At 49.2% G+C, this 23,296-nt stretch overlaps 2 protein-coding genes across 3 annotated transcripts in view; both read left to right on the plus strand.

Moving 5' to 3' along the window:
• LOC123765346 (excitatory amino acid transporter) overlaps positions 1 to 23,296 on the plus strand; it is a 50,104-nt gene that overhangs the window by 10,628 nt on the left and 16,180 nt on the right. For both annotated transcript variants that reach the window (XM_069335553.1, XM_045753895.2), the window contains exons 2-5: positions 4,714 to 4,790; positions 10,721 to 10,919; positions 12,855 to 13,083; positions 22,138 to 22,201. In XM_069335553.1, the coding sequence (XP_069191654.1) occupies positions 4,714 to 4,790; positions 10,721 to 10,919; positions 12,855 to 13,083; positions 22,138 to 22,201 (569 nt within the window). The remainder of the gene's footprint in view (positions 1 to 4,713; positions 4,791 to 10,720; positions 10,920 to 12,854; positions 13,084 to 22,137; positions 22,202 to 23,296) is intronic.
• On the plus strand, positions 7,416 to 8,292 carry LOC138370664 (uncharacterized). Its single transcript, XM_069335284.1, has one exon. It carries the CDS (start codon positions 7,540 to 7,542, stop codon positions 8,290 to 8,292), a length of 753 nt encoding a protein of 250 aa, XP_069191385.1. The 5' UTR covers positions 7,416 to 7,539.

Consider the following 23,296-nt stretch of genomic DNA (forward strand, 5'->3'; position numbering starts at 1 on the left):
GTATTAACACGATGTACTGAACGGGGTGAGAATAGCTTGAGCTACCTCATCCCTTTGTGTGTATTTTACCTCAATAAACTTATTTCAATTTCAATTACGTTCTGATGATGGTCGGTCGATTCTTCTCATTAATCAGTCAAAACTGAGGCTGTGTCTAGGCTTCTTACTGGCTGAGGGGCGATACATGGGTAGCACAGTGGCTGGGGCATGAATGCTCTGAAGATTTCCTTAGGATAGCTTCTCCATTATTTCTGCCCAACCACTTGGTATGGACAGTAGAGCGACGGTCTCGCTTCATGGAGGTCGGCGTTTAATCCCCGACCGTCCCAAGTGGTTGGGCACCATTTCTTTCCCCCCGTCCCATCCCAAATCTTTATCCTGACCCCCTTCCAAGTGTTATATAATCGTAATTGCTTGGTCCTTTCTCCCGATAGTTCTCTTCCCTTCTCCATTATTCCAATAACTTTATTATGGTGCCTTTTATGCTTAAAGAAATTATTTCAAACCAATCGAATACGATATTGGCCTTAACTCCCCATACCCCCCTACCCAACCACTTGGGCTGGACGGTAGAGCGACCGTCTCGCTTCATGCAGGTCGGCGTTCAATCCCCGACCGTCCAAGTGGTTGGGGCACCATTCCTTTTCCCCGTCCCATCCCAAATCCTTATCCTGACCCCTTCCCAGTGCTATATAGTCGTAATGGCTTGGCGCTTTCCCTTGATAATTCCTTCCTTCCCCATGCCCCCCCCCCCATGTGATGGGAAAATCGTCTCCTCGCATGACCCTTCTTCTCCAGGTGATGGGCCACCCATCTTCACTTACCGCTGGGCTCTTCTGACTCTTGAGGTCGTAGATGGGCTGAGCCATCTTCAGTGTCGCTGCAGGAGGCCAGGCTCCCGTAGAGAATGTTGTCCCCAAGATGTGTGGGATTTTGGGCTGTAGCTGTGTTGCTCTTAATACTCGAGTCCTGATAGTTGCAGATTCTATCCTCTAGGGTCGACACCTGTTGGACCTGACCCCAGGTGCAGCCTTGCTCGGCCGGATGGCTCCATCCGTCACCAGATAAACAGCTCTTATAACCAGCCTAATTACACGGCTTGCCGCTAGTGATGGCTGTATTGGACGAATTGTGGTCTCTTGAGGTACCGGTATCAGGTACCAGTGAGGTATCCGGTTGTCCCTTATTGTTCCTCACAACCGGTTACAACATAACTAGGTTCTTCACAATTATGACAACAGGTTATAAATGACTCCTTTTCTGCCCTCTTTTGCTTATTTTCTGGAAGGCTTTTCATGCTCCCTTAGCACCGTGTGTTTGGTTGAGTTCCTTTATGACTCTTGAACAGCATAGTATGGGTGGTGGGAGACTGGTTAGGTTAGGATGGGTACATACAAACCTATCCTACCTACATACATACCTGAAGGTAGGAGAGGTTTGGTCATTGTGTTGGTGGCAAAGGAATGGGTTAGGATAGGATGGGGTTTGAAGAGGTTAGGTTTATTACTTCCTCTATACAAGTGTCTTGTAGGATGTTGATGTCACAGGTAACGACTGGCCCATGGGCACTTCTGATGGCCCTTCCCCCACACACTGTGCCGGGGTGGATGGGGGCCCCCCCCACAAACTGTGCCAGGGTGGGTGGGGGCCCCTACACTGTGCCGGGGTGGGTGGGGGCCCCTACACTGTGCCGGGGTGGATGGGGGCCCCCCACACTGTGCCTAGGTGGATGGGGGCCCACACTGTGCCGAGGTAGATGGGGGGGGGGCCCCACACACACTGTGCCGGGATGGATGGGGGCCCACACTGTGCCGGGGTAGATGGGAGGGCCCACACACACTGTGCCGGGATGGATGGGGGCCCACACTGTGCCGGGGTAGATGGGGGGGGGGGCCCACACACACTGTGCCGGGATGGATGGGGGCCCACACTGTGCCGGGGTAGATGGGAGGGCCCACACACACTGTGCCGGGATGGATGGGGGCCCACACTGTGCTGGGGTAGATGGGGGGGGCCCCCACACACACTGTGCTGGGATGGATGGGGGCCCACACTGTGCCGGGGTAGATGGGAGGGCCCACACACACTGTGCCGGGATGGATGGGGGCCCACACTGTGCCGGGGTAGATGGGGGGGGCCCACACACACTGTGCCGGGATGGATGGGGGCCCACACTGTGCCGGGGTAGATGGGGGGGGGCCCACTGTTATGATCTCAGCCTACAGGAGAAACGAGTCTCCCTTCTTGAGAGTTATTCAGCAAGCCTGACCTAACTAGAAGGTCTAGCAAATATTGAGGTGATAACCCATGTGAAAAATGGTATGGTGGATTCAATGAACAATTTAAGATTATGGGCAATGAAGAAGAAAACAGATAAATGACTGGCTAGGAGATGTGGACATTTTGCTGGAGGCGTGAGGCTCGCTTCCGGAGGACCTTGACCTCACTTGAGTGCCAGACATCGCAGGGGGAAGCCGCGCTCCGTTTGAGCTCCCGCCAGAAGGGAACCCCTAGTGATATATCTCGAAGAGAAGAGAAGTGTGCGGACGTACCAGCTGTGGAATCGAGCTGGGAACGTTGTGGTCTCAAGTCCTGGTCGACGAGCAGATATTAAATCGCCCAGAAGCATTATTGTGGGCTGTGTGGAGCGCCCTGACCAGACGCCGTCAGAGGGAAAGCGCCCTCGACCAATTAATCTGTGGTAAGCACGATAAACGCCAGTTCATAGTGATTGCTTGTAGTTGGTCGTGTGCCCAGCGACAGTAGCGATGTTTATTTATAAGTTAGACATATTTTAATAAGGCAGAAAGCCTGAAATAAGAGAGTGGAGAGGGAGGAACACGGAGCGACGTCTGTCCCCTCTGAGCGCTGGCGGACGACTGAGGGAGCCTGGCTCCGGATGGAGGAAGACCCTCCCAGCGAGTGAGGACCGCCGCCAGGCGAGGTGAGGTATGGACCCGCCCAAAACGGGGGAGTCCACTCTCACTGTATGTAGAGGACAGATAGAGGTTTGAGGCAAGCATATTGTGTGGTTATTTTTGTTTATGTGTTAAAGGGGAACATTTTATTGGAACGTCGATGGGTTGCAGGTTTGTCTTTTGGGGAAGAAGTTGCTGAGAACTTCGAAGCCAGCAGATGATGTAGCTGATGAGACTCCAAGGTAGTGGAGCAGAGGACCTCGAGCTGTGAGGAGAAGCAGCAGTGAAGAGGAGTGTCACGTGCTTCTGTAGAGGTGGTGAAGCACCGTAGTTACTCAAGGAAACTTCATGATAGCAGCCTGGAGGAGCTGCAGAGGATCCTGGTAGTGAAGCCCGGAAGAACCTAAGGATATTAGGGTTGTGAACTTCCAGAGGTGGAAGGGGAAGTTCTGGTGGATTACTAGTAGGGAGTTGATAGTGTTTGGTTGTCAGTAGCGTGCAAGACGCAGTGAGAGGTGAGTGACTGTTTGCATTCTTATGTCAAGGAGTGTTTTATACTGAAGTTTAGAGTTACAGTCGTAGGCTGGATTACCTACGGATGTATGCGTTCCAGGACTGACAGTGATTGACGGATCATTGTTATGTATCAATGAACATTTATACTGATATATGTGATTGCATTCAAATGCTGATTTTCTATATATATATTATCTTGCTGATGGGGCAACAGTGTATGTAGACTTGACCAACTTGAGGAGGTTAATAGTATCAGGTGAACCAGGAGATAGGATACCACTTGATAAGCTGATAATAGAGTTCTGAAGGTGTTGGAGTGCAACCTGATTGTGATATTATAGAGTATAGGATTCATTATTATTATATGTGTGTATGTATCGTGTATGTGCTTTGTCCAGTAAATGTGTCACAATTTGCTGGTGTTTGCCCTTGTCCTAGTGAGGCTTCCCAGGAAGTAGTGAAGAAGGAGAGAGAAAGAGAAAGAACCAAGAACCACTGCTGTGGACAGGGTAAAAGGTAATACTAATAAGTCAAAAGGGGATTGAGGAGATCATATCACCTAAGGAGAGAGTGGGGAGTCACAGCGGCTCGAGTGGGTGTGTGCACGTGACAACGAGGCTGAGTGTTGGAGCCGCATCCCCTAAACGTGTGACGTGGAGCCCCTCTCCAAGAGCCAGAAGCGCCTAGTGTGATCTCCTAGTGAAGTGTAAGCACTCTACCGAGTTGTGGGTTGGGTTGTCCGTAGAGAAGGATCAACGACGACAACACCAACCAACCCACAGTCTATAATACCACACACACTGTGCCGGGATGGATGGGGGCCCACAGAGTGCCGGGGTAGATGGAAGGGCCCACACACACTGTGCTGGGATGGATGGGGGCCCACAATGAGCCGGGGTAGATGGGAGGGCCCACACACACTGTGCCGGGATGGATGGGGGCCACACTGTGCCGGGGTAGATGGGGGGGGGGCCCCACACACACTGTGCCGGGATGGATGGGGGCCCACAATGAGCCGGGGTAGATGGGAGGGCCCACACACACTGTGCAGGGATGGATGGGGGCCCACACTGTGCCGGGGTAGATGGGAGGGCCCACACACACTGTGCAGGGATGGATGGGGGCCCACACTGTGCCGGGGTAGATGGGAGGGCCCACACACACTGTGCCGGGATGGATGTGTCCCAACACTGAGCCAAGAGGAACGTATACGGCATCAAATAACTTCGTGATGGGTGCACGGAGGCTGGTCACGTTAATCACCGAGACGTTATTACAGGTGTGAGGATGGAGAGCAGCAGGTACGCGTCCCAGATCATCACCCTGACCCCGCCCAAGGTCCCCCTCACCACCAAGGTCAGTCCCCTTCACTCTGCCATACATGCATTATACACACACCAAACCACACGCTAGAAAGTGAAGGGACGACGACGTGTTGGTCGTCGACTTGAGAATGGGCCAGGACGGACCGAAACGTCGTCGTCCCTTCACTTTCTACTGTGTGGTTTGGTCAACATATTTCAGCCACGTTGTTGTGACTCCTCGTCTGTAATATTCACAGGTTTACCTCGCTCCTCGGTGTATTTATACTGAGTTTACCTGAGTTCTGGATTATGATTAGTACTGAGGTATATTTGCTGTTAATTGGTGAATTAATTTAGTGGCCTAAACATACCTCCAGAGGTTGATAGACTTTAAGCCTCATACAGAACCTGAAGTGTTCACCTAGCAGTAATACGTAACCGGGATTTATAAAATTGTTGTGAGGTTATCACATGGGGAAGGTCAATAGCTGACCTTGGGAGGACCTCAATAAGCCTTAGTGGGCTTATTTCCTGTCCCTGTCGACGGGAATTTTATTAAAAAAGGAAATGAAAAATATTCACAGCTAATCTGTTTCCAAATGAAGCATTTATCAGAGCAGACGAGGATGACAATAACGTAACTCAGGAGATGGTATTTGCCTCTACCTTCCTCTCTCCCTCACACACTTTCTAATGGTCCACGACGGACCGAAACGTCGTCGTCTCTTAAATTTGTGATGTTTGGTTTGGTCATATTTATCAAATATCTTTACTGGAAGTTAATGGATCTTTCTAATTGCTAAATAGTGTTAAGGCTTTGCTAAATAGCGTAAGGCTTTGTGGAAGGGTGATCGCAGTTAGGACTGATCAAAGTCTTCAAGAATGATAAGTCTGAAGCTCTTCGCTTGTGTAAAACGTCACTGAAATGACGGCAGCTTCAGGAGACGGGTATGGAGCCACCTGTGTGCTGTGTCCTGCCTCCGTTAGTGACCCAGGGAGCACTACCAGGAGGCAACGGTAGGACTGCGTTAACATAGTGGGATAAAAAAAACTCATGTTGTTGATTAAGAGGCGACGACGATCGAGGTATCGGCTGACATAGGGAAGATGTAGACCACTGTTGTAGGGCAGACTCGTGGTTTTCACTGTGTGTTTAGTGAAGGTTGACGCCTAAACACGAGGGTACAGACAACCTACAGGAACACTTCTGAGTACAGGTACTGGAAGGCCAGTAACGAGTACTTTTGGGTGAAATGATGAGTAGAAGAGTAAAATGTGGGTGTAAATAATGAGTAGACGGACAGTAACGACTTAGTAGATAAAGGAAAGACCCAATCCAAGTTTCTCCACGCCCACATCAGCAAGACAAGAGGAAGAACAGTACAATGATGGAACTAATTATAGAAGGATGGCACAGAGAAAGACAGGGAAGTGTGTGAGGTATTCAACAGGAGATTCCAGGAGGCCTTCACAATGTAGCAATCAAAAGTGCTGCGCTGAGTGAGATGGAGGGAAACCAAGTGCCACTGGAGGACCTTTGAGATTACCAGAGATGAAGTAAGGAGTCGCCTGTTGGTGTTCGACAGGACTATGGCAGCAGGTCAGAAAAGCCAAATTTTATTCGCTTGTACTCAACCTTTGAAAATGTTGACGTACTCAAGGAAACGCTTGCCTTGTAGCCAGGCCATAATGTGGGTGTGTACGTGTTAAAGTTCAACTGTAAAATGAACATTAGAGAGCTAATTTTTCACATTTCTTCCCAAATGAAGAAAAACTTAAGAAATATAGAGAAGAGTCGTGCTTCAATAATTGATCTCGCTCTTTGTTATGTTCAATAATATTCATGTTCAGAAAGGATCTCTCGGTCACTTCCGTTAAAATTCCGACGTACTAAATGAGAGGACAGGTTGGCACCAGTTAGGTTTATTATTATTATTATTATTATTATTATTATTTTCTACCACAAACGTGGCCAGACATTTACAATGCTAACCAGCATATATACATTTTCTTCTGTCCTCCATGGACAGGGTTAGAGATGTGTTAAACATATAGTTCAAGGGTTTATTGAAGTCAACCACAGAAGGTGATTCGGTGCTTTTAAAATGCTAAGCTAACCTACATATGTAAATACATAGCAGTTAGGGGTGGACGGAGGGTATCTAGTGCACCATACATGGTCTTCACATCACGAAGAAACCATCTTCATGTTCTCTAGACGGTAGACTTAGAGCTCTGCGGTGAGTCTAAAAATGAAACTCAAGAATTGTATTGATGAGTGACGAGGCAGACATGACGAGAAGGCGAAGGCCCTCAACATGAAAGACAATTACCCTCTCCAGTATGAATACTGTCTTAACGACGCCTCGCTGCTGCGTCCGACCTCCGACCTCTCCCCATGACATCATGACCTCAGGGTAAACATCGTGCAAGCTTCCATATCATCATCATCTTGCTACATATTTGTATTAACTTCTTAAATAGATCAGATAATTCCTCTGACAGATAATTCAGATATCAGATAATTCCTCTGGCAAGAAGGTCTCTTGAGACGTTGTATATTGTGCATTTTGTCGTCTCCGTACACTGGTGTCCGTGGATAAGAGGAAGGCGAAGGTGGTCAGCGGCTGAGGTGTGCAGGGGCAGCAGTTGGGCGGTAGAGGCAGTTCCCGTCACATGCTCCCGTCCGCTGCCTCTCCAGGACGTATTCCTCGTTACTGCTTATATTATATCTTGTAGATAATTACGTTCTCTTGCGGTTTGAATCATAAAGTTAGGAGTGGGAGCCGCTGTTTGACGACATGGACGCCGGCAAACACCTGCTCGTCCCTCCCCAGGACGTGGGGTCAGAGGTCATGCCCCTACTCCAGCACAGAGACGTGAAGGGAACGTCCGACAAACAACAGGAAGGCGATGAACCCGTCACCACAGAGAACAGAACGTCAGGTGAACGAATCAAGTTCTCTGTGGCACACAGTACTGCCACTACCGCCCCCGTGGACAACCCTCCCGCTGGCCCCACTCTCGGAATCAACAGAAAGCAAGACTCAATTCTCAGAAAATCAAGTTTTCGTTATCAAACCAATAAAGCGGCCTCGGCCCCTCATGACCACTTAACAAAGAAAGAATCACTAACACGCTTCACTCCCGGCGAGTCCGCGGTCTCCAGGAAGGACTCCTGCGGCAACATCTTCTCCAGTCAGGACCGCCAGTCCAAGAGACGCAAGAGGAAGCCCTCACTAATGAGCATCACAATCTCCCAGTGCTCGGAGGCGGGCGTTTCCCGCCAATTTACCCAGTTCGAGGAGACGCCTCCGGGCACCCCGGTCAAGCGAGACTCCATATCGAGTTACTCCTCGGTGGCGGGGCCGCTCTTGAGGCCGTCCATCATGGCCCAGGGCGTGATGTTCTCGCAGTGCCAGCGGGAGAAGCAGTGGTTCATGGCCATACACGCCTCCCACCCTGACGAGGCGGTCCCCGTCCTTAAGAAGCCTGTACTCTTCGTTGACGAAGGTGGCAACATCACTAAGGAGACGGTACGTGGGCTAGTGTGACATCACTAAGGAGACGGTACGTGGGCTAGTGTGACATCACTAAGGAGATGGTACGTGGACTAGTGTGACATCACTAAGTAAGCGGTGTATAGAGTAGTGTGACATCACTAAGGAGATGGTACGTGGACTAGTGTGACATCACTAAGTAAGCGGTGTATAGAGTAGTGTGACATCACTAAGGAGATGGTACGTGGACTAGTGTGACATCACTAAGTAAGCGGTGTATAGAGTAGTGTGACATCACTAAGGAGATGGTACGTGGACTAGTGTGACATCACTAAGTAAGCGGTGTATAGAGTAGTGTGACATCACTAAGGAGATGGTACGTGGACTAGTGTGACATCACTAAGTAAGCGGTGTATAGAGTAGTGTGACATCACTAAGGAGATGGTACGTGGACTAGTGTGACATCACTAAGTAAGCAGTGTATAGAGTAGTGTGACATCACTAAGTAAGCGGTGTATAGAGTAGTGTGACATCACTAAGTAAGCGGTGTATAGAGTAGTGTGACATCTTTAAGTAAGCGGTGTATAGAGTAGTGTGACATCACTAAGCAGGCGGAATATAGACTAATGTGACATTACTAAGTTAGCGGTATATAGACTAGTGTGACATCACTAAGTAAGCGGTGTATAGAGTAGTGTGACATCACTAAGCAGGCGGAATATAGACTAATGTGACATCACTAAGTTAGCGGTATATAGACTAGTGTGATATCACTAAGTAAGCGGTATATAGAGTAGTGTGACATCACTAAGCAGGCGGAATATAGACTAATGTGACATCACTAAGTTAGCGGTATATAGACTAGTGTGATATCACTAAGTAAGCAGTAGCAGTATATAGACTAGTGTGACATCACTAAGTAAGCGGTGTATAGAGTAGTGTGACATCACTAAGTAAGCGGTATATAGACTAGTGTGATATCACTAAGTAAGCAGTAGCAGTATATAGACTAGTGTGACATCACTAAGTAAGCGGTGTATAGAGTAGTGTGACATCACTAAGTAAGCCGTATATAGACTATTGTGACATCACCAAGAGGAACATAGACTAATGTGACATCTTCACCAATTGTTGTTTAAGATTCGCTACTTGGAACAAAACGTTCCAAGTAGCACGGGCAATGGTGAGCCCGTAGTGGACTTACCTGACTCAGGAGCGGGGCTGTAACTTGGAAGATCTTCACCAAGAACGCTTAAGCAGTGTGAGAACAGCACCTCTCTACAGGCAGGAGCTCTTGGGCTTGCTCAAGCAGGTGAACTTCTTCGAGGTAACAGACTAATTCGTGGTGCCATTTTTTGCTTTTCCTGTTTCCTCCTGAAGTACCACAGAACTTAATTTTTTCATGACAAAATCATCGTAATGAGGTCTCAGGCAAGATCTTAATTGCAAGCTTAGCATTCAGTTCCTTAACTCTGCTTTTAACACTGGGGAGAGACGGCTTCTTACACAGATTAGATATATTGGCAGTTCTTGGGACTCTTAAGAATGAAATTAATTAGCAAATGTTTAGAAAAGAAACTAAATGGGTATGCAAATATGGGCCACTTCTGAGGAGCCCTTCTCGCACTCACTTGGGGAATGTTTAATGTCTACAGTACTACTTGGTCTGGTGTTGGGCTTGGGTCTAGTAATCGCTGGACGGTTATTATGGCCACAATAGTTTACTGACTAACCAATAAGTTTACTTTAGATCTGAACAGTTCAGGACTTAGGTATACTCTTGGTGTATCACATACACCGGGAAGAGGTATACACATTTTGTCTCTGGCTATTGCATGATGCCTCCAAGAATTTGTTATACATCTTCACGAATGTGACTCCAATAGGCCTTTGCAAATTCGTGTATTTTCGAAGCATTATAATACAAACATATTTTGTATTTATACACCATTAATTTCATATGTATTTCCTGCACTGTTAGGGCGCCCCGACATATATAATATATATCTCTATTAACCACATGTGAAACGGAAGGACTTACTGATTAGCATTTACTGAAATGAGAATTAGAATGAGAGAATTGGGGTTTGTCTCCGTCCCGTGAGGTAGAGAGGCTCTTGTTGATGATATCACTGATTTAACTATGTCCTGTCGGCCATCTTTTGTTGATTAGTTCAGACTCAGTAGCCTGGATCCGTCAGACTGTGTGGACTGGCTCACCGTAGCGGAGTGCCGCTCTAATAAAGAGAAAAATTCACTGACCATCACTTGACACAATGTTCTGACGCGATCATCCAAGCTAAGCACTAACCATAGCAAGCGACCATTTACAGAGCGAAGCACGAAACACCGGTTTATCTACAGAGCAAAGCAACAGTAACAGAGCATTTCCCGCCTATTCCAGGGCGCGAAACGGCGATATATGCAGAGGAACTACTATACAAATGTTGACTGAGTAACTGTGTGTTTGTCCCGCGTACAGATGGCGGCGTGGGTGAGAGACAACCTGCTCCTAGTGATGACGATCCTGGGGGTGGTGCTGGGCGTGGTGGCCGGCTCCCTGGCGCGCTCTCTACACTACACCCCAGACGTCATCATGCTCGTCTCCTTCCCTGGCGAGATCATGATGAGGATGCTCAAGATGCTCATCCTCCCACTCATCATCTCCTCCATCATCACAGGTCAGGAGGGAGGGAGGGAGAGTGATGAACGCAGCTTACAAGGAAGGTGGATCAGGCAACAGGGCATAAGGGATGGCGGAGGAATGTATGATAGATAAGGGATGATAAACGCTGACACGGAGAATGAGATAAATGATAAAATACGACACATAACTGGTAATTATAAGACATTGGAACTAGGAATAATCATACAGAGGACCAAGGCGAGCGTCAGTGCCAGCTAGAGTAACAACAGTGCCAGCTAGAGTAGCAACAGTGCCAGCTAGAGTAGCAACAGTGCCAGCTAGAGTAGCAACAGTGCCAGCTAGAGTAGCAACAGTGCCAGCTAGAGTAGCAACAGTGCCAGCTAGAGTAGCAACAGTGCCAGCTAGAGTAGCAACAACAGAGGTCACCAGAGGTGTGGCACTCAACACCTGGAGAGGTTCAGTATGAAGCCAATTCATACACGTATGTGTCTTCCTGTGTGACACACAACGCACATGTGTCATGTGTCAGTGTTTGCCTGCGTGTGTACCTGTGTCACGTGTCCCTCAGTCTTCACTATTCGTGTCTCATCGTGTTGTGAAATGTGAGATATGTGTTAATATTTCTGGTGTAGATTGGTCTATTGTGCCACATCACTCAGGAGCCATTCTCTACCTCCCTCACACCTCTCCCGGTACCTCACTCCCTCCCTCACACCTCTCCCGGTACCTCACTCCCTCCCTCACACCTCTCCCGGTACCTCACTCCCTCCCTCACCTCTCCCGGTACCTCACTACCTCCCTCACACCTCTCCCGGTACCTCACTACCTCCCTCACACCTCTCCCGGTACCTCTCTACCTCCCTCACACCTCTCCCGGTACCTCACTCCCTCCCTCACACCTCTCCCGGTACCTCACTCCCTCCCTCACACCTCTCCCGGTACCTCACTCCCTCCCTCACACCTCTCCCGGTACCTCCCTCCCTCCCTCACACCTCTCCCGGTACCTCACTCCCTCCCTCACACCTCTCCTGGTACCTCACTCCCTCCCTCACACCTCTCCCGGTACCTCACTACCTCCCTCACACCTCTCCTGGTACCTCACTCCCTCCCTCACACCTCTCCCGGTACCTCACTACCTCCCTCACACCTCTCCCGGTACCTCACTACCTCCCTCACACCTCTCCCGGTACCTCACTACCTCCCTCACACCTCTCCCGGTACCTCACTCCCTCCCTCACACCTCTCCCGGTACCTCACTACCTCCCTCACACCTCTCCCGGTACCTCACTACCTCCCTCACACCTCTCCCGGTACCTCACTCCCTCCCTCACACCTCTCCTGGTACCTCACTCCCTCCCTCACACCTCTCCCGGTACCTCACTACCTCCCTCACACCTCTCCCGGTACCTCACTCCCTCCCTCACACCTCTCCCGGTACCTCACTACCTCCCTCACACCTCTCCCGGTAACTCACTCCTCTCCCGGTACCTCACTCCCTCCCTCACACCTCTCCCGGTACCTCCCTCCCTCCCTCACACCTCTCCCGGTACCTCCCTCCCTCACACCTCTCCTGGTACCTCACTCCCTCCCTCACACCTCTCCCGGTACCTCACTACCTCCCTCACACCTCTCCCGGTACCTCCCTCCCTCCCTCACACCTCTCCCGGTACCTCACTACCTCCCTCACACCTCTCCCGGTACCTCACTCCCTCCCTCACACGTCTCCCGGTACCTCACACCTCCTTCACACCTCTCCCGGTACCTCACACCTCCCTCACACCTCTCCCGGTACCTCACACCTCTCCCGGTACCTCACTCCCTCCCTCACACCTCTCCCGGTACCTCACTCCTCCCTCACACCTCTCCCGGTACCTCACACCTCCCTCACACCTCTCCCGGTACCTCACACCTCTCCCGGTACCTCACACCTCCCTCACACCTCCCTCACGCCTCCCTGCCCCCGGAGCAGGCGTGGCGCAGCTGGACGCGGCGGCCTCGGGTCAAATGGGGTCAACAGCCCTGGCCTATTACTTCGGCACGACCATCTGCGCCGCCGTTACGGGCATCGTCAGCGTGGTCTCCATCCACCCCGGCAGCCCCACTCTCCTCCGCCAGGCGAACCGCACCACGCCTTCGCCAGCCGCGCCCTCCTTCAGCAACAAGGTCTCCACTATCGACGCCCTCATGGATATTGTGAGGTACTGAGTGTAGGGTAAGGCAGGGGGGTGGTGTAGGGTCAGGCAGGGGGGGGGTGTAGGGTAAGGCAGGGGGTTGTAGGGTCCGGCAGGGGGAGTGTAGGGTAAGGCAGGGGGGTGTAGGGTAAGGCAGGGGGTGTAGGGTAAGGCAGGGGGGTGTAGGGTAAGGCAGGGGGGTGTAGGGTCAGGCAGCAACCCGTTCTCGCAAATTTAATAAGTCAATATTGACTTATTAAATATGTGCATAGGTGACATACTTAACATAATAGTTTCCCTTGAAAGGTTCATAGAAAACACCGACCTTACCTAACCTACTTAGTATGTTAAGATCAGCATCTTATTGCTTCGTAATTACAATTATTACCTAACCTATACCTATAATAGGTTAAGTAACAATTGTAATTACGAAGCTATAAGATGCTTATTTTAACATACTAAGTAGGTTAGGTAAGGTCGGTGTTTTCTATGAAGCTTTTCAAGGGAAACTATTATGTTTAGTACGTCACCTATGCACGCAACTAATAAGTCAATATTGACTTATTAAATTTGCGAGAACGGGTTGCAGGCAGGGGGGAGTAAGGAAAGGCAGGGGGAGTGTAGGGTAAGGCAGGGGGGTGTAGGGTAAGGCAGGGGGGTGTAGGGTAAGGCAGGAGGGGTGTAGGGTAAGGCAGGGGAGTGTAGGGTCAGGCAGGGGGGTGTAGGGTAAGGCAGGGGGGTGTAGGGTAAGGCAGGAGGGGTGTAGGGTAAGGCAGGGGAGTGTAGGGTCAGGCAGGGGAGTGTAGGGTCAGGCAGGGGAGTGTAGGGTCAGGCAGGGGAGTGTAGGGTCAGGCAGGGGAGTGTAGGGTAAGGCAGGGGAGTGTAGGGTCAGGCAGGGGAGTGTAGGGTAAGGCAGGGGAGTGTAGGGTAAGGCAGGAGGGGTGTAGGGTAAGCCAGGGGAGTGTAGGGTCAGGCAGGGGAGTGTAGGGTAAGGCAGGGGAGTGTAGGGTAAGGCAGGAGGGGTGTAGGGTAAGGCAGGGGAGTGTAGGGTCAGGCAGGGGAGTGTAGGGTAAGCCAGGGGAGTGTAGGGTCAGGCAGGGGAGTGTAGGGTAAGGCAGGGGAGTGTAGGGTAAGGCAGGGGAGTGTAGGGTAAGGCAGGAGGGGTGTAGGGTAAGGCAGGGGAGTGTAGGGTCAGGCAGGGGAGTGTAGGGTAAGGCAGGGGAGTGTAGGGTAAGGCAGGGGAGTGTAGGGTCAGGCAGGGGAGTGTAGGGTAAGCCAGGGGAGTGTAGGGTCAGGCAGGGGAGTGTAGGGTAAGGCAGGGGAGTGTAGGGTAAGGCAGGGGAGTGTAGGGTCAGGCAGGGGAGTGTAGGGTCAGGCAGGGGAGTGTAGGGTTAGGCAGGGGAGTGTAGGGTAACGCAGGGGAGTGTAGGGTCAGCCAGGGGAGTGTAGGGTAAGGCAGGGGAGTGTAGGGTAAGGCAGGGGAGTGTAGGGTAAGGCAGGGGAGTGTAGGGTAGGGCAGGGGAGTGTAGGGTCAGGCAGGGGAGTGTAGGGTAAGCCAGGGGAGTGTAGGGTCAGGCAGGGGAGTGTAGGGTAAGGCAGGGGAGTGTAGGGTAAGGCAGGGGAGTGTAGGGTCAGGCAGGGGAGTGTAGGGTCAGGCAGGGGAGTGTAGGGTTAGGCAGGGGAGTGTAGGGTAAGGCAGGGGAGTGTAGGGTCAGCCAGGGGAGTGTAGGGTAAGGCAGGGGAGTGTAGGGTAAGGCAGGGGAGTGTAGGGTAAGGCAGGAGGGGTGTAGGGTAAGGCAGGGGAGTGTAGGGTCAGGCAGGGGAGTGTAGGGTCAGGCAGGGGAGTGTAGGGTAAGGCAGGGGAGTGTAGGGTCAGGCAGGGGAGTGTAGGGTCAGTCAGGGGAGTGTAGGGTCAGGCAGGGGAGTGTAGGGTCAGTCAGGGGAGTGTAGGGTAAGGCAGGAGAGTGTAGGGTCAGGCAGGGGAGTGTAGGGTCAGGCAGGGGAGTGTAGGGTAAGCCAGGGGAGTGTAGGGTAAGGCAGGGGAGTGTAGGGTAAGGCAGGGGAGTGTAGGGTAAGGCAGGGGAGTGTAGGGTAAGCCAGGGGAGTGTAAGGTCAGGCAGGGGAGCGTAGGGTAAGCCAAGGGAGTGTAGTGTAAGCCAGGGGAGTGTAGGGTAAGCCAGGGGAGTGTAGGGTAAGGTAAGACAGACTCAGTTCACAAGACGTTAAGTAACCTTCCCTAAAAACGAAATCTTTTCGTGATCTCATTCGTCACTTGATCTCTGTGGCTTGTTATCTTTCGTCAACTGTTTCGTCACTTGGTCACCGAGTTGGGTTATCTTTCGTGAGCTGTTTCGTCACTTCTCTTACGTAATGTTTGTTGTTTTAAAATGTTATATGGACTACTTACTGTATAGACCATTCCATGTGGTTGTTATTGTGCAGCTACTGGGAACAAAAAGTTCAAAGTAGCACGGGCTAGGGTGAGCCCGTAGTGGACTTACCTGGCACAGGAGCGGGGCAAGTAGCACAGGCTATGGTGAGCCCGTAATGGACTTACCTGGCACAGGAGCGGGGCAAGTAGCACGGGCTAGGGTGAGCCCGTAGTGGACTTACCTGGCACAGGAGCGGGGCAAGTAGCACAGGCTATGGTGAGCCCGTAATGGACTTACCTGGCACAGGAGCGGGGCAAGTAGCACGGGCTAGGGTGAGCCCGTAGTGGACTGACCTGGCACAGGAGCTGGACTGTAACTTTTTGTACCATGTGGAGTATACACTTTATAAGCATTAATTAATATCTTGTATTCCAGCAGGAGTCACCTGGTGAGGACTGACAGTAGTAAGCTAGTGCATATAATTACTTTTATACCCAAGTGCAATAATTAAGTGCATGCATTATATTTTGGGTCATATTGTTTCATTTTTATACAGTAAACTTAACAATATATCGATAAAATCTTATCTGAAACTCGTTTTCTAAAACTGTTTCATTTGAATTATATTTGCAACATAAAACTGAATATTGTAACTTTTTGTCTAAGAATGCAAATGAAAGTCTTGAGAAACCCGTGAAAGGAAATTTCAGTGGTCTTATAAGTAGAGGATTGTGTCCCTCACAGATCACTAATTAGTCTTCAGTAAGTTATCAATACCCGTTTCTTAAGTAAATGTTTCTTATACAAGGTTCTTACATTCGTGTTCCATATACATGTACATCAACTGATAGTTAGACAGGGCTGTATAATGTTCATTTACGAGTTCATTATTGTTATTTGAGAACATTGTGGCAGATAGTGAAGAGAAGTTTGTTCACTGTGAAGACGCCTGAGCCAAGGGTTGAGCTTCCCACTGGCCACACTCACCATTCATGCCACTGGCCACACTCACCATTCATGCCACTGGCCACACTCACCATTCATGCCACTGACCACACTCACCATTCATGCCACTGGCCACACTCACCATTCATGCCACTGGCCACACTCACCATTCATGCCACTGACCACACTCACCATTCATGCCACTGGCCACACTCACCATTCATCCCACTGGCTACACTCACCATTCATCCCACTGGCTACACTCACCATTCATGCCACTGGCCACACTCACCATTCATCACACTGGCCACACTCACCATTCATGCCACTGGCCACACTCACCATTCATGCCACTGACCACACTCACCATTCATGCCACTGGCCACACTCACCATTCATCACACTGGCTACACTCACCATTCATCACACTGACCACACTCACCATTCATTCCACTGGCCACACTCACCATTCATGCCACTGACCACACTCACCATTCATGCCACTGACCACACTCACCATTCATCACACTGGCCACACTCACCATTCATCCCACTGGCCACACTCACCATTCATCACACTGACCACACTCACCATTCATGCCACTGGCCACACTCACCATTCATGCCACTGGCCACACTCACCATTCATCACACTGACCACACTCACCATTCATCACACTGACCACACTCACCATTCATCACACTGACCACACTCACCATTCATCCCACTGGCCACACTCACCATTCATCACACTGACCACACTCACCATTCATGCCACTGGCCACACTCACCATTCATGCCACTGGCCACACTCACCATTCATCACACTGACCACACTCACCATTCATCACACTGACCACACTCACCATTCATCACACTGGCCACACTCACCATTCATCACACTGGCCACACTCACCATTCATCACACTGGCCACACTCACCATTTATCACACTGGCCACACTCACCATTCATCACACTGGCCACACTCACCATTCATCACACTGGCCACACTCACCATTCATGCCACTGGCCACACTCACCATTCATCCCACTGGCCACACTCACCATTCATGCCACTGGCCACACTCACCATTCATCCCACTGGCCACACTCACCATTCATCCCACTGGCCACACTCACCATTCATCCCACTGACCACACTCACCATTCATCACACTGACCACACTCACCATTCATCCCACTGGCCACACTCACCATTCATCCCACTGGCCACACTCACCATTCATCACACTGACCACACTCACCATTCATGCCACTGGCCACACTCACCATTCATCCCACTGGCCACACTCACCATTCATCCCACTGGCTACACTCACCATTCATCACACTGGCCACACTCACCATTCATGCCACTGGCCACACTCACCATTCATCACACTGACCACACTCACCATTCATCACACTGGCCACACTCACCATTCATGCCACTGGCCACACTCACCATTCATCACACTGGCCACACTCACCATTCATCAAGGATTTAAGCCTCCACTTACGAAACCTGTACATCTTTCCTTAATCATGACGGCTTTATTCTATTGTTTCTGGGACAGGAAGCCTGTGTATATACTGTTTACAGTATACCACGGTACAGTTACCCATTAGCGCAGTGGTAAAGCACTCGCCCGGCGCTTCGCGAGGCTTTGGCCTGGGTTCGTATCCTGGCCGGTGAGGATTGATTGGGCGCCAATCCTTAACTGTAGCCTCTGTTCACCCAGCAGTGAATGGGTACCTGGTTGTTAAACGATTTGGCGGGTCGTATTCCGGTAGTTGCCCAACTCCTGAGTACCTATTTAATGCTAGGTGAACGGAGCATTAGGTGAAAGAAAAATGTGCGAACCATTTTTGTCCCGTCTGGAATCGAACCCCGGTATCCCTGATTGCACAACCAGTCTTCAGGCCAGGCTCAGAGAATAACATAGAAAATGGCTAGAAGTTATGGACAAACTGATGAATTTCAAACAACGAGTTTGAAACGAATGATTTAAATAAAAACTGTAATATTATAAAACTTTTCAGTATTTATAAAGAAATGTAAAGTGAACAAATCCACAAGGGCCGTGACGAGGATTCGAACCTGCGTCCGGGAGTCCCCCAGACACTGCCTTAATCGACTGAGCCTCGTCACTGAATCCTCGTCACGGCCCTTGTGGATTTGTTCATTTGATGCATCACGTTAGTGTGATCTCTGTGTGTAAATGTAAAGTACCAGTAGCACGAGTGCTCAGAGTAGTAAGGAGACACCACAAACACTTATAAATTACGAAAGATAACTCCACTACACAAAGGAGGTAGCAAAGCATTAACTATAGACCAGTCGCACTAATTCTAGACCACATTAAAGTTTGTGAATGATTAGGACTCAGATCTGCAGGTTTATGGAGAACACCTGACCTTCACAACCCAGGTCAACCTGGATTTAGAGCGGGAAGCTCCTAGAGTCAGCCTCAATAACTCTGCCAACATCACGGAGCCATTAGCATACAACAACAGTGCGGATATATACATCATCTTTGCAATGGTATTTGGTAAATGGCATCATTGGGTGATGGGTCTATAACGTGAGATGAAGAAATACAGGCAAAATAGGGTGATGAGTAGTCAATTTCCTGTCAAACAGAATGCAAACAGTAACAGTCAAACACAATCAAGTCCATCACAATGGAAAAATGTGTACCCCCAGGACATGTTCACTCCGGGGCACGTTCACCCCAGGGCATATTCTACCCACTATACTCATTCTTGTATCAGCTATAGACAAAATACAAGTCTTCGTGTCATCCTGTGCAGATATCAAGTATCATCCCTGTGTTTACAGACATCAGCTTCTAAAATACATCGAAAACCGACAAACTGATGTCTGGCCAACGGAACGTAACGTGATGTTTAACAGGTGATAAATTCCTTGTACTTAAATATGGTACAAATTAAGAACTTTATCCCCTTTATAAAAGGAAAAAGAGGATGTAAATGATGTCAGAGGACTTGATGTTTAGTTAGCACAACGGTGTATATAGCACCAGCCTGGATGGGCTATAAGAACACCTTCAAATCCAAGGATTCCTTCCCAGTGACCCTGCTGTTGATAGCACTTGTGCTATCCTGCCTGGAATTTTGGTCAATACTGGTCAGTACTCATTTGACCATTTAAAGTAGGAGAGATTTCTAAAATAGAGGGAATACAGAGAAAATACACGACACATACACAATACAGAGAACATACAAGGCCACACACGCCACACATACACAATACAGAGAACATACAAGGCCATACACGCCACACATACACAATACAGAGAACATACAAGGCCATACACGCCACACATACACAATACAGAGAACATACAAGGCCATACACGCCACACATACACAATACAGAGAACATACAAGGCCATACACGCCACACATACACAATACAGAGAACATACAAGGCCATACACGCCACACATACACAATACAGAGAACATACAAGGCCATACACGCCACACATACACAATACAGAGAACATACAAGGCCATACACGCCACACATACACAATACAGAGAACATACAAGGCCATACACGCCACACATACACAATACAGAGAACATACAAGGCCATACACGCCACACATACACAATACAGAGAACATACAAGGCCATACACGCCACACATACACAATACAGAGAACATACAAGGCCATACACGCCACACATACACAATACAGAGAACATACAAGGCCATACACGCCACACATACACAATACAGAGAACATACAAGGCCATACACGCCACACATACACAATACAGAGAACATACAAGGCCATACACGCCACACATACACAATACAGAGAACATACAAGGCCATACACGCCACACATACACAATACAGAGAACATACAAGGCCATACACGCCACACATACACAATACAGAGAACATACAAGGCCATACACGCCACACATACACAATACAGAGAACATACAAGGCCATACACGCCACACATACACAATACAGAGAACATACAAGGCCATACACGCCACACATACACAATAAAACATTTAATGTATTTGGATCGGCTCGAAGCTCTCAAAATGTACTCTAATATACAAAATGTCTCACCAAAATTTACAAAGTACAGAGGTTTCCAATAAGACTTAGGCCAGAATTGAGAGGCCTAAGTTACCAGAATAGGCTAATTATACTAAACCTCGCAACCCTAGAGGGTAGAAGGAGCAGAGGGGATATGATCACGATATACAAGATACTGAGGGGAGGCAAGGCGAACAAGGCTAGCCTTTCCACACCGAGAGACATTAAGACACAGTGGAGTGAAGGTGGAAACACAAATAAGTCGAAGGAATGTAAGTTGTCGTTGTTAAAGATTTAGCTACTCAGGACGAAGTGTCCATGTAGCACGGGCTATGGTGAGCCCGTAAGAATGTAAGTAAATGCGGGTAGTCGAATGGAATTCACTGAAAGTAATAGTTATGGAAGCCACCTCCATCCACATCATTAAGTACTATTAGATAACCACCACGACCACCACGACCACGACAGGGTTGTCGTGTCTGGACACCGGGTCGTCGGGGAAGATGGGGTCGCGGGCCCTCTGCTACTACTTCACCACCACCATCATGGCCACGTGTCTGGGCATCACCATGGTCACCACCATCCATCCTGGTGACCCCTCCATCCTGGTCAGCGGCTCCCAGCCGGCACCCTCCACCTCCGACGACCCCCAGCTCATCGACGCCATCCTTGATATTATTAGGTACAGGTAGTTCCCTTTCTTGTTGGAGGACGACCCTTGTTGTTGTTGGTGTTCTGTTGCTGCTTCTGTTGCTGTTGGACGACTCCTGTTGTTGGTGTCCTCTCGCTTCTGTTGCTGTTGGACGACTCCTGTTGTTGTTGGTGTTCTCTTGCTTCTGTTGGTGTTGGACGACTCCTGTTGTTGTTGGTGTTCTCTCGCTTCTGTTGCTGTTGGACGACTGCTGTTGTTAGTGTCCTCTCGCTTCTGTTGCTGGTATCTTTGTTCTGGTGCTTGTATCTTTGTTCTGTTGATGTCCTCTTCTGTTGCTACAGGTCTCCTCCTTCTGTTGTTGCCCTCTTCTGTTGCTGCTGGCCTCTTCCTGCTGTTGCTGTCCTCTCCTGTTGATGCCCTCTTCCTTCTGTTACTATCCTTCTCATGCTGCTGCAGGCCTCCTTCTGTTGCTGGTATCTGTGTTCTGTTGCCGGTATCCGTGCTCTGTTGCCGGTATCTGTGTTAGTGAAGACCCCCGCTTTCTTAGTAAACAATCATTAGTAATTAAATCATTTGTTTTAACAAACATGTGTATATCAAATGTATCATAGTACTAAGAATGTTAAACTCTATATATTTATTACTAATAAAGCACTTTACTTTTACATTTAGTTGTCATGATTTCAAATTTCTTTATAATAATTTTGATAAACTATATCTTTTATATTTATATAAGTTAAAGATATATTTATATCTTCATAATCTTCGGGAAATTTTTACTCGAAATGCAATTGAATAGAAAGTTTAGAGCATGAAGTTTAGGTCCATAAATAGCAAAGGCTTGACAGCTGGCCAAACTTCGTAAGTGATCAAAGATTATACTCCCAGCTTAGATAATTATACTCACAGCTTAGATAATTATGGACATGAACAGGATAACACTGGATATGGATAGGCTAACACTAGATATGGACAAGATAACACTGTCAAGTCGACTTAGACGGATCCACTTTGACAGGAACATGTTCCCGGACAACCTGGTGATGGCCAGTTTCTCCTCCACCAAGACCGTCTACAGGAAGGTGAGACCCATGCACCTGTACACTCTTCTTGACCTGTACACTCTTCTTACCGTACACACTCACACACACACTATAGAGTACCATGTACACTCACACACTATACAGTACCATTGTTACGGCCACTTTGGGCCAGTAACCGCGTTCTTGCTGTTATAGCCGCCTCTTCTATATCCAACCCCAAGTCGGTGGTAAGTTTTCAAGAAACTGGCTGTGGTAAGTAATAGTTCAATGAATAAAGGGGGGGGGGAATACAATACACTATTACACCCTCACCAATATAGTAACATCTTCACTACTATAAAGTATCAGTACACATATTTAGAAAGTGTCGCTTTCACTCAGGACACAATACATCGGCAGTGTTCATCAAAGCCCAGTAAATCTATTTTCCAGGTACACTTCGGTGCTTGCCCACACCTAAGGGCAAACACCGGCGAGTTCACCTTCAACACGGGCCAGTCCACACACACCGTGTCGTCACGATGTGTCAATACCTCACCTCCGCTCTCCAGGTACACACTGGCAGAGGGTTTCAGTAACACGCTGACAGGAGTCACAAATAATCACATACAGGGGTAGCTAGCACCCTGGCAGAAGTCTCCAGCAGCTCGCTAGCAGCACTTCTCAACAGACGCACCACTGTTGTCTCGTAACTCTTCCTGGCCAATCCCGGGTACGTCGGCCCATCAAACACTGCATACACCCGCAGCTAACACTGCTGTAACCGACGACGGCCACTTTGTCCTCTCACAGGACCAAGTCAAGAGTTCTTGGACTGCCCAAGGTGAACTGCCCTCCTCAGCGCAATCGCCTCCTTACGTCACCTCTGTGAACATGAAGCGTCATTAGCTAGATAGACAGTATACAGGGTGACCTTAGGATAACACCCATCCACCGGGGAACTGAAATTGTACTTGTAGTCACAACCTAGAAGGCGTTGATCTCGATACGCCACCCACCAGAGTTCATCCTCATCGACCTCACCTTCTAACTGAGGCAGGAAACCGGAGCCTTTCACCGATGCCACGTCACCACCAACAGATGGCGTTGTCTGAGTTGCACCCAATCCCGAGGAGTTGGAGTGCAGAGCCATAG

Source organism: Procambarus clarkii, chromosome 33, assembly GCF_040958095.1.
Source record: "Procambarus clarkii isolate CNS0578487 chromosome 33, FALCON_Pclarkii_2.0, whole genome shotgun sequence".
Classification (NCBI taxonomy): Eukaryota; Metazoa; Arthropoda; class Malacostraca; order Decapoda; family Cambaridae; genus Procambarus; species Procambarus clarkii.